The 13246-nt window shown below is 27.6% G+C and overlaps 1 protein-coding gene across 1 annotated transcript; it reads left to right on the forward strand.

Moving 5' to 3' along the window:
- Positions 1 to 1945: 1945 nt before the first annotated feature.
- LOC105362854 (glycoprotein endo-alpha-1,2-mannosidase) lies at positions 1946 to 11644 on the forward strand. The gene is made up of 5 exons (XM_011500368.1): positions 1946 to 2225; positions 2674 to 3053; positions 3135 to 3354; positions 3574 to 3892; positions 11234 to 11644. Exons 1-5 carry the CDS (start codon positions 2002 to 2004, stop codon positions 11516 to 11518), a joined length of 1428 nt encoding a protein of 475 aa, XP_011498670.1. The 5' UTR covers positions 1946 to 2001; the 3' UTR covers positions 11519 to 11644.
- Positions 11645 to 13246: the final 1602 nt, after the last annotated feature.

Genomic DNA, 13246 nt, shown 5'->3' on the forward strand with positions numbered 1-13246 from the left:
GTCGCATGGAAGTCTGACTGGTACTACTTATATATACTACTCCTAATATATACGTATACATAGCAACATGCATAAGCATTGTATTTAACTAATGTAATAAATTTATAATACTTTAATTAATAGATAATCTATATTGTTCGTCGCTTACTATTTATTAATATTAAGTCTGAAATAATGTATTTTTTATTTAAAGTGTTACAAACACAAAATATAAGCAATATCCAAATAATACATTTAATATTTAATATATGATTTACGGAAAATTAAATTTTTTTATTAATGCTTTAAAGTAATATTACAGAATTTACTCTTTACTTTATTTAGTTTTATGTTTATTTCTACTATATTTACTTTATTTAAAACTGTATGTAAGCCATTATCGTATAATTTATCAGTCGTTTTAAATTTAATATTGAAAACTGTATTTAATGATGAAATAGAAATCCTATTATAGACATATTCTATTTTCATCATAATTCTTTAATGAACGCATATTTCAATCAAAACTTATTCATTTTTAATTTACTAAAAATGTCAAAGCTGAAGATTAACATTGCTAAATATATAATGTTATAAAGACAATTTATATGTAGTACAATTAATGTTATTATCTTCTTCATATATAATTATATACATTCATTTATGTTATTTATATCGTAAGGTATGATAAATATAATTAAACAATTTTTTAATTTTTTTTTTTTAATATCCAATCTAAATTTAAATTTAATTTAAATTGTTCTCTTAAATTTGTACGAGATAAATTTGAAGTCGAAAAATCGTCGAGACGTATTTTATTCAACGCAAATATTTATGAGTTTAGTTTGCTAAAGTTAAATTTTCAAGCTACGCGACAATTTATCAGTTTCTTAAGAAAACTTTTATAAGAGTCTTCGTTCGTATATGAAAAATTCACGAACAAAGAAAAAAGATTCCTCTTCATATGATTATCGTTATTCAACAGTGTTTAACTTATACAAGTTGTATTATCAATTTTTGAGTTGCTCATCATCTCTTAATATTTTCCCATACTTTTTAATTTCTATTTTTCGAAATGAAGAAGTGCGAACATTACGTAAAGTCATGCTTGGGCGTTCTATATTTCCGAAAAGGTCCCGTAGCCCTATTCACTGTTTAATTTCCTTATTAATCATAATTCCTTATTATCATTCATTACTGCAGATACTAGCTGAACTATTAATATTCATCGCGCGGTAGCGGGCGCACTATTAATGCAGTTAACAAATCCCATACCCTCCCGATGATAGGGGTAATGACGAGTAACCCGTGGCGCCTGCGTTCTCTAATCCCAGCTTCTAGGAGTGGGAGACGTGAGCGCAGTACGCCTGCGCGACCCGCGCATATCGTCGGGATGAGTGGGCGAGGGAAGTTCTTGGTGGAGGGCCAGTGGCAAAACTGCCGAGGAGGAAAGCATTCCGGGAGGGACTTGCGCCGCAACCGGAGGTTGTCTTTCGCGATGTCAGATACCTAACGAGAAATCCCGATATAAAAAGATAGCATTACTCTCGACTAAAACGTTTCAAAGACAACTATCAATATTTCTTTAAGCCCTGACTATACGTTACTCGCTCTCTCACACGGCTTTCGTATTACCTTTTACACGACTCCCTTCTCCTTCCCGCCACCAAAGAAAAGCAATCTGCCTGTCAGAAGTGGTCTTGATATACCGACGGCCTCGATCGGTCTTTTGTTTACCCGTTACCCGGATCAGTACGAGAATTCGCCAGCATTTTGTCTGAAGATATCGATTTCACTGCTGCTTCTGGTTTATCTGTGTACGAGTTTGTCGCAGAGGCCGAGCACGTCGTCGTCATTATCATTGTTCTTGTTCTTTTTATTTTGCTTTGGACCTAAATTCACGATTAATTCGCATAATATGGAAATTATGCAAAAAATTTAAAATCGGCTTTGTACACGGAGAAGAGAGCGATATCGATGCTCGTAGTAATATATCTTTAAAAGGAATATTAATCGGTAAACATGTACTTGGGTAATCTGATAACAGCGGTGTCGCTGAGAAAGTGTTTTTACTTATCGGCGATGGTATTGATAGTGTCAACTCTTATGGCAGCGATCATAATTGTCAAGCTGTCACCATTGGAATCAGTCAAGTGCCAACCGCACGCAGTGACAGCGACTCTCGAATGGAGTACTTTGTTAAATAATCCAACGAAAGCATTGATAACGACATCGGAAAACACCATGTATGCATTAATTAATTTATTTATTTATCTTCCAATATAATTAGGACGTATATACTTACAGTAAGATAATTTTTTATATAATAATCTAGTATTATGGTTGTCTTTTTTATTTTTGAAAAAATAATTAATGAATATAAAATTTCTTTAAAAACTAATTAGAAGATAATTAGATATTATAATAATTAAATTAAAGTAAAAATTGAGAATTAAAAGGTGATGTGATTAATGATAACGAGTAATGTAATTTTTTTTACAAAAAATAATTTTACATTCTTTTAGACAAGATTAAAATTAAAAGCGAGATAAAATAATGAAATACAAACTTTTTTATCTAGTAATTAAATTAAATATCACTTCTATCACAAATATTTAATGTCGCCGATAAAAGTATAATAGATATCATTTTTTAAGTTTAGTTATAGTTAAGTTTTCTTATAAATTTTTCAAGTAAAATGGAAAAGCATGATAAAAGTGACAGGGGAGTGCAACAGGAGATTATCCAAGACAAATCATCGAAAATGGCCCGGCAGATGAGAAATAAAGTTTTGCCGCTCCTAAATAGTATCTTAGTAGTTGAACCAAATTACAACGTCCACATCTTTTACTACGCTTGGTATCGTTCCAAAGAATATGACGGTGTCTGGAGACACTGGAACCACGACTATCTTCCGTACTGGAAAAAGAGCGATAAAAGAATCTATCCCGAGGGTAGTCACTTACCGCCAGCTGATATAGGTGCCAACTATTATCCTACTCTAGGATGTTACAGTTCCATGAATCCTCAAATCATCGATCTTCATATGAGGCAATTAAAAGAGGCTGGCATTGGTGAGTTTTGTTTTTGAAATATGGACTTATACCGCTTTATTAATGCAATGCATTTGATATAACAATCGTACACTATAATAGGAGCGGTAATAGTTTCCTGGACTCCGCCGACGAGTAACGAAAACACTGACTCCATCATGCCCGATCTGTTGGATGCTGCTCATAGATATCAATTGAAAATCGCTCCACATATTGAGCCTTATGAAGGAAGAAATCCGATCAATCTTATGGAACATTTGCGATATTTGTTCAGTCAATACGGCTCTCATCCGGCACTTTATCGGATGCGACGAGAATCTGAGTAAGTATTCATTAATTTAATTTGGTAAAAGCATACATAATTTAATAAAAAAAACTTAGCACTTTCTCTTTTTTTTCTTAACTTTATTCATACTTAAAAAGATGGAGGTTTCCAGTTAATAATGACGGAAAATATAGAAATTGTTGAAAAATCGTTATCTATCATAGATAATAAACAACATTATCAATTCAAACTTCTTTATGTATTTATTTTTCTCAGTGGAACAGTCTTACCAGTTGTGTATATATATGACTCTTATGTGTTTCCATCGAGTGCCTGGTGGGAATTGTTATCAGAACACGGAAATCTGACACTTCGAGGAACTGAACTAGACGCCATTTATATCGGGCTTTTGGTAGATGCTCAGCACAAGAATCACATCAAAAAGTCCCACTTCGATGGATTTTACACGTATTTTGGTATAAATGGTTTTAGTTACGGCAGCTCTTGGAAAAATTGGAAGGACTTAAACAAGTTTGCGAATCAAAATGGATTGCTCTTCATACCCAGCCTGGGACCAGGATACATTGATACGCGGGTGAGTTTTTTTAAGTACAGACATATTTTTCCTTTATCTTGAAGTATTATAATTCTGTAATTTGATAATTCTCTAGACATTTTAAATTAAAGCAAGACATGATTTCAAATTTAATTTTACAATTTATTTAGAAATACAAATCATTAACTAACAAAAACCGAAACATTAACAAAAGAAAGCATACTTCTAATTTAAGATACGGTATTTTTAAATTAAAAAATAAATTTGTATACATTTTTTTTAATCATTTAAAATGTTTTCTATTTTAATTAAACCTATATCGTTCCTGAATCGATTATCTACTTTAATGAACATGCTAATACAAATTCGAGGAAACTATTTTAACAATTATTGAGACTATTTTATTATCATAACTAATCATTCCTAGTTTTAGGTGTAAAAAGTTAGATATAAATCATAGTATGAGTATATATAAAATTATTATTAAAATTAAATAATATTTTCTATAAATTTATTTCGCGTACTTATAATTGTAGTAAAAAATATAGGAAAATATTTATTTGTTTTATAATTATTAAAGTTTACTAAACCAAGGATTTAAAAATGAATTCATAACAATTCCGAATACAGAAAACAAAAATTTAGTAGCTTTATTTTATCGATAATCGTATTTATGTTCCAATTATAAATTATTAATTGATTTCCATGGTGTAGTGATTAATGATTCTAAAAATTACTCAACAAACTCGAAACATGACTACATACATATAGTTTGTTCATTTATGAAAAAATACCCAATTTCCTGACGTTTAATATTGCATATGTATAAACATATGAAACTCTTGACAGATAATCCAATAATTCAAATAATTCCTAATAAATTAACAGATTCAGAATCACAGATATAAGTACTGATTAAACTATATTTTATAAGTTGAATTTATTTGATTCGCTAAAACATATATTTGTAGCATATCTGTTTATATACTGCATAAAATAATTATATTCACAATAAATACCGGAAATTCCAGTTAATTAGGTAAATAAATTCAATATACCTTTAGAGAAAGATATGTATTGTATTATAGAAAATAAAGGAAGATAAAGGAACTCCGGATAAATATATACATATGGTTTGATTAATGCTTAATTTAAATTTAAATGAAATAAATTTTATTTGTTTTCAAAATAAGAAAAACGTGTATATTCCTAGCTATATCCTGTAAATTCCTTGTTATATTCGCGCTAATATTTAATACAATAATCTCTACAATTAGATATTTATATTTATTTAAATAAATAATTAATTCTAATATTATATATTTTAGTATGTCTTTTTTACTCTATAACAGAAATTTTAGTTCTTGTGATGCAAATTAATCAGAATACCTATAATATTTAATAAAATTACATCTTTTCATAAATATTTAGAAAATTTCCGATTTAAAAAATAATTTAAAACAAATGTCAATCTTCATTGTTCATTAGCCTTTAAATTAAAAAAATACTCATATTAAATATTACATTTTTTCTTAACTATACACAGTCTAAACAAAATCTCTAGATCAGTTGTAAATGTAGCTAAATTATAGCTTCTTGAAGTTTAAGCTGGAAAAGAAAATTTATTATTCGTTTTGGACGTTCATTTTAAAGTTTACATGATACATATCTTCTTAAGAGCAAGAATAACGATGTTTTTTGAAGTTTATAAATATTATCAAAATAAACCAAAATATATTATGATTTCATATATTAATAAATTATAATTAATATTCATTTTAAAAAATGCTAAAATTTTAAACATTTTTAATTAAAATCATAATTTACATCGTAAAAATTATTTGAAAAGAAAGTTATTTTTTCATTTAAATTAGAGACTAAAATGAAAGCACGTTTTTGTTCGCGAGTAATTAAATGAATAATAAGCGAAAGTTAGACTGGCACTGTTGTTCTGTAACCGCAGTGAACTTTTCTTTCATCGTTCAATCATTTACCTAAGAGAATCCAATTTTTATTGATTTTTATAAAATTCTTTTATAATATGAAGCTTCATAGGTTGTAAATTGATTCTATCAGTTCAATTTTAAAAATGAAAGTCATTTTTCGTGCTTTATTTCGATATGAAATTCAAACAAAAATAATTTTTAGTCTATTTTACTATAATTAAAATATTCTTTTCATGAATTTGCTTACATTACATTTAAAATAAATATATATGAAACAAGTTTTGTTAATATATTTATTAATATTAACACTTAAAGTATTTTTAAAATTATATTCTTTAATCAAATATGTTTTAAGATTATGTTGTATCAAAGACAATTTTTAATCTCTGTATGAAGATCCTTAAACTTAAATAAAATTCAAACCTTTTGCAAATCATTTGCTTTCTTTATTATCAAAACATGTTCAAATACAATTTATAGAAAATAATTTGCAAATAAAACATGAAGACTTAACATATTGTAAATTGAAACCGAAACCAACTAAGAAACTTCTTAATGAGCTTTTCATTGAAAATAATGAAACTATAGATTAATTATTAATTTAAGTCGTTGCTATAATTTAATAAATTGAAGAATATAAATTTTTAATATGTACATTTACAAAAATTCTGATTATATAATATGATTGAATTGATGTAGAACACGTTAAAACTGTGAAATTAATTATAAAAATTAGCTTTATTAAATGCAATATGATGTTTTTAGAATATTTTATTTTTTAGAAAATGAAATATAGTATTAAATTACACTTATTACTCGAGTGCAAACATAATATTGTTAATAATTTAATTTAATTAAACATTTATACATAATACAGTTTGTATTAATAAATAATCAAACGAAAAAATGAAAAGATAAAGAGAAGCTAAAGAAGATAAAGAAGATAAAGAGAAGAAAAGCTAAATAGATAATGATGAAAAAATGAAGAAATTCGTACTATAATGGAGACTCGATATTATTTTGCATTGTTTAAATAACGTTATTAGATGATGGCAGGAGTGGTCCGTTCAATATCACTAATATGAGAATTTCGTTACTTACGCGCCACGACAATAAAGTGATTTTTCAGCCTACGGGACAAAAGTTATAAAACGGCAAGTGTGTATATAACGATTATTATTTTCTGGAGTATGCGTATGAGTGCTTTCAGTGCATTGATCTAGTTGATTAGTTGTAAGAGAAATTAAAAAAAAAATTTAGTGTAACCCAAAAATTGATATTAAATAATGAGAAAATGCATGAAAGTAGGCTAGTTTTTACAGTTATCGAAAAAAATCAGGCGACTTCAACGCCTTTCAGGATTTTAATCTTAATCAATTTCTACTAATATTAAATTTAAACAGATTCAGGTAAATGTTATCTATTACGGCTAGTAGTGAATATTTTGTTAATCATCTTATTTTATCATTGTATCAGTGCTTTCACATTTTCTCGGTAATTATTCCTGTTAATTATTGGACGTTCAACAAAAATTCATGGTTACTGTATATTATTATATAGAACTGAGCGGCTAATCTTATTGATGACAAAATATAGACAAAATAAATTGATCTAATCTTCTTTACAAAAAAAAGGAAATTTTCGCAGAAGTTGTACATTGTTTCAAATTGTGTTAGAAAATAAATAAAAAAGCAACATATTTACAATGTATATAAAGTCAATAACGATAAAATATAAGGACTTTATGTTTACATGGTTTACAACAAATACGTAAGTTAATCAAATAGATTTCCTAATATATCAAATCGAAATTTTACTGATAAATAAAAATATATTTTTTTAAAATACTCGAGTATAAACGTACAGATGTCAAAAAATTTGGTCTATATATCACAATAATCGACATATATACGGATTGAAATTCACCGGCGTATATCCATTTAAACGTGAATAATACTGCGAACGAGTGTCGCATTGCGTTGTGCCAAGCCGCCCCCACATCGTTCATTTTTATTTCTTCCTCGTACTTTGGAAGGAGAAATTTTTAGATTCGAGCTTTGAGAAAGAAAAATTTCGTAGAATTTTTTGGAAAATTATAAGAAAATTAGGTATTGCACTTTTCTTAACATATATACATTTTTGTTTCATTAAAATAAAAATAAAAAATCATAAATTTTTATATTTTTTAAACAACGTTCACGACCATAAAGAACTTATAAGTGAATTTTGAAAAATATAATAAAACTTTTTTAGATTTTTTTATAATACATGTGTAATGAAAAGTCATAGAATCATAAATTATAACTCATCGAAATAGGTTTATTAAAACTCACATATTATATTATTATGTATCTGTGACCTATTCTCCTTGGTAGAAATACACTAAAATGAAGCGAGTTAAATTAACACTAAACAATTTAATCCTTAATTTATTTAACCAAGCAAACTATTTGAGTCTGTAAATCTTAAAATTTAATTAACTTCTTTTATTATTTTTCGTCTTTAAATTTTTGACATGTTATTTTTTGCTATATTTCGATATCCAATAGCATGTAAATATTAAAATATATATTAAATACAAAAAATAAAAAAAGGTAAAAACCAAACTTCATAAGGGAAACTCGATGTTTAATACTTTTTACGGGCAGCACATGTAGTCTCTCGATATTATTTTATGTTCTGCGAATATTTAAATAGTTTCACGACTTTTCAGCAAAAAGAATCGCAGATAGGAGAATACAAATTTTAAAAGTTTCCTATCGGTTCAATGATACTTGGTAGATATATCGAATATAGATTATAAATATGGCGGTGCATTATCTCTTTTGACCGAGATGGACAGTATAGATACTCAAGTAAGTCTATACATCTGGAAGTGGAAAGATTTGCCGTCGGCGCTTTCACGTCCTTTAGTTCTATTCTTCGGGTATGTGGGTGTCTTGTCTTTCACTCGAATTACGATTGATTGTAAGCACTAATTCCACTGGTACTAGTATTAAATGGAAAATAAAGTTATAAATATAATCAAGTCGAAAAGATGATATTCAAAAAGCAATGTAATTAATAGAAATACACTATAATATTAAAACAATACAAATAAATTGAGAAAGAATCAGTGGATTTTGAAGGAATAAAAAAAGAACTAATTTATTAATTAAACATAATTGAGGATTTTGTGCGGATGAATCGTTATAACATTCGTCTGAATTATTACAAAATATCGGGCGGAAAAAGGCATTTATCACGTTTTTGCGTTGGGCTATAATTTACTAGAATCAGATTACGTTTTTACTTGCATCAAACATGGGTGCACTTTTTATTGGCGACGGAGCGACTTTTCACTCTTTCAGATTTATAGCGTATGCTCTAAAAAGGATTTCAGTATAAATTCAATTTTCCGATCTATAGACAGTCGTCTTATCTCAGTTTACGATTGCAGAAAAGTTTGATAGTCCCTCGAATAGATGCAGAATATTCGCAAAATTTAATATTTTATAAAAGGGAAGGCGGAGAGTTTAAATGAAAATAAGACGTGAGAGATAAGAAACTGACGAATATGAAACAAGCTGTACGCTTTCATGAGAATAAGACAGCGGTGAAATGCCTAAGTATGAGTAAAGACATTAAGGAAGTAGAACAAGACTAAGCGATTGGAAAACAAATGAATGGAAATGAATGAGATGAAAAGGATGAGAATAAGGAGTAACGGAGTAGTTGAATGGTAGGTATCGGTGGGTGGAAGGGGCACAAAAAGATTTATGAGGAAAAGGAGGATAGGGGAGAGAATGTACGGATGAAAAGTGAAGGATCAGAATATTTTAAAATGTTAATTCTTCAAAGATAGAGAATTTTAGGTGAGAATAAATTTTAGTAACTGCTTCTAAAGTTTTAGTATCTTTCCATATTGACACGTTTATATGAAATTTCTATTAAATTACGTAAACTTATGCTGCGATGTATAGAAACTTCTGGTACTAAAACTTTACAGTTTTGTATCGATATTTCAAATAGTTCTAATGGTAAATAATCTAATGGTAAATCTTGTTAGAAAACAGATTCATGTCGTATCTTAACTGATTTTATGAAAGCTTAAAGTAATTTATCGCGTTTTAAATACAATTTTTATGCAATTTATTCATCTTTATATCCTTATTCATATGTACGTAAAATATTTATTATTTTATGCATTTCTATTGTATTACACTTTATTTATTTTAATAAAAAACATATTTAATTTTTACTACATTTAATTTCTCGTTTAGTATAGATATTAATTTATTAAAACGTTATGTAAGATCTCAAGACATTTTATTCTACATTATGGAATGAACATTTTATTATTATTATTATATACTGATTCGTATTTCTAACTTCTCAAAAATAACAAATCATAATAGCATCTTTCAAAGTGCTGAATGTAAACGTTGCATTTATACATCCATCCCATAAGCACATTTCTAATTTGTGCATATGGTACAGCATATGGTTAGAGATAACCCCAATCCTTTCTGTGAATGATTATGTTCTAAATAACATGGACTAAGATTTTTGTAACTTCAAAGTAAGGCTTCTAAATGAAATATTGTATTTCAGTTAATTTAAATTTGTTTAAAATGGTAAAAGGAGAACTGTAATGAGATATCCATTAGACTAAAAGTAAAATAAAAATTTCTCATTTCTTAGTTCTTCCTTCAAAGTGTAGAAAAACGACCTTTTTATTTCTTCGAATTCTTCTTTTTTTTTTTAATTCAACAGGTGATCCAATAACCGGATTTAATATAATTTTGATTTAATTTTAATCGGTTTGTAATTTAATGAAATACATTCAGTTACCTTTCATTATCCAAGAATTTTTTTAATTCTTCTGCATTTCAAATAAAAAATGGCAAAATTTAATTAAAATCTTTGGTACAAAGAATTTAAATTTCTTTATTAAAAATATTATTTTCATTTATTTTCAGAGTGCTCTATAATTATATATATAAGATAAGAATTTTTTTAATAAGATATTTAAATTGAAAACATTTTTCTTTAGATTTTCAAATAAGAACAGAGTTGCATTAATTATGTAATATTTAATATGTTCACACAATCCTTCATCATCGATTCAGAAAATTGAGCTTTCTAATAATAGACACAAATACCACCATTGCGAATAATTGGCAGTTCTGAAAATATTAAAAATGCGTGGTTAAGTTGACACAATTAGTCATTATCGATTATCCGCCAACTTCGTGCTCCACTAATTTAAAAACTTCAGTAAGAGCTCTCTACAAAGATAAAGAAGCACACATTTTAAATATTTTTAAGATAACTAATTGTACTCCGGCATATTGACTGTACTGCCGATGTAACCCCGATGACCTTTGACCCTACGGGAAGCAAGATGAAAAAATAGCAACTGACTAACGAAATTGACCGTGTGTGCCCACAGATTCGACCTTGGAACGCAGAAAACACTAGGCATCGACGACACGGTCAGTATTATGAATTTGCGTGGCGGAGTGCGGTAAACAGTGGAGCGTCCATCATTTCCGTGACATCGTTCAATGAATGGCACGAGGGTACGCAAATCGAGCCCGCGAGGCCCGCGAGTAATCGGGACTTCACGTACCTCGATTACGAGCCGGAGGGGCCGGAATTCTATCTCAATCTGACCAAATGGTGGGTACAGCAGTTCTCCGACAAGCTCAATGCCGCAAGCTCCGCCCTCAGTTAATTTCCCGGGAAAGGTTCTTCCGGGGTTATTTGCTGCCTGGCGCAATGCCTCGATTAGCGTTCGCTATAAGAATTCTTTTCGAAAAGTCATTTCATACATCCTTGTAAGTTTTCAATTTGAGTTATTTTTATGCACACCTACGTGCTTTGCTTCATTTTCACATTATATTGCATTGTTCTAACAAAATGTCATATTGATTTTTATATCAAGGGTTATTCTTTTAATGTGATATACAAAATTTGTTCCTGAATATAATTATCCAATAGTGTTGATTTTTCTCTTATTTATTTCGTACAAAAAAAACCAACTTTCGAAGCTTCAGGAATATTTAAAAAATATGAATTTTTATGCTTTAATATTCAGCATTATCCAGTAGTTTAACGTAAATATAATTTGATTATTTAAAAATTCTCTAGCTTAATAAGTTGAATATATATTGAATTTTTTCAACTTATTATTGAATGCTCGTTATATTGTACATAGTACTTATCTATTTAATATCGTAAACTTACATATTACTTACATATCAAAATATCATTGATTATTGTAGTACATTATTAATTATTATTTTAAAATATTAAATCATATGAAATATTGTATTCGACTTTCAATATTTAACTATATTTAATAGTGAACATAAATAAGACAAAAACTTACTTCATTATATACACGTGGATAATTCTGATTAAATGAAATATATATTAGAAGCCTGCAACGTAGTGAGTAAATAAAAACTTTAACTACGATTTCACAAATTTCTACAATAATTTACGCTTAATAATTGTTATAAACAATTATATATTAATTAAATACTAAATTGTCGTAAATATTTTTATAATTAATTATTCAAATAATCAAGTAAAGTGATTATTATATGATATATTATAAAATTAACATATTACGCGATGGAAACATCTGTAATAATGATGAAAGTCAGTGTATTTATTAATACGCTGAAAAAAATATTGGTTGGTTGATTACGCAAAAATTTTCAAGTGCGATCATTTTCAAAGTGAAACATAACTTGAATTATTATATTATACTTAAATTAAAAATTTTACTAAAATTATTAAATAGATTTTATATAAGTATTCGTACATAAATGTAACTACTTGCATGTATTTAATACATATAATTAGTTAAATTTAAGTAATACAAAATTTTTTTTAATTAACTCTAATATTATTATTAGTTTATATTCATATTAAAATAAATTTTTAAGATATGTCTAAGACAATTTAAAAATGCACTGACTTTGTCGCCTTTTCAATGGTAGTAATTTTACATAGTTTTAATACTTAACGAAGCCAAACATTTACGAATTTAAAATTAAACTACCTATCACTGCAATTTTTAATAACTTTTATGAGCACATATTGCAATTATTAAGGGTTCACCATATATTACCTTTGTACAAAAGGTTCACTGTTATAACACACAAAGTTTTAAATTCCTATTATATTCTTCTAAATACTAAAAAATTATTGTAGCATATAAAGTAATTAATAGTAATTAAGTATGCCTAACAAATTATTCTATTTAATCGAGGAAAATATTTCAAGCAAACATATAATATTAAGTCTGAAAAAATACAAATTAAGTTTGCTAAAACTAATTTTTTTTTCTTCGGGATGTCCTTTAATATTGAAAACGAGTATAAGAAATTTTGTCGATTAGAATACTTTTAACACAATTATAATATAGATTTTGAACTCAGATTAACAAATA

The sequence above is a fragment of the Ceratosolen solmsi genome, unplaced genomic scaffold, assembly GCF_000503995.2.
Source record: "Ceratosolen solmsi marchali unplaced genomic scaffold, CerSol_1.0 scaffold10, whole genome shotgun sequence".
NCBI lineage: Eukaryota > Metazoa > Arthropoda > Insecta > Hymenoptera > Agaonidae > Ceratosolen > Ceratosolen solmsi.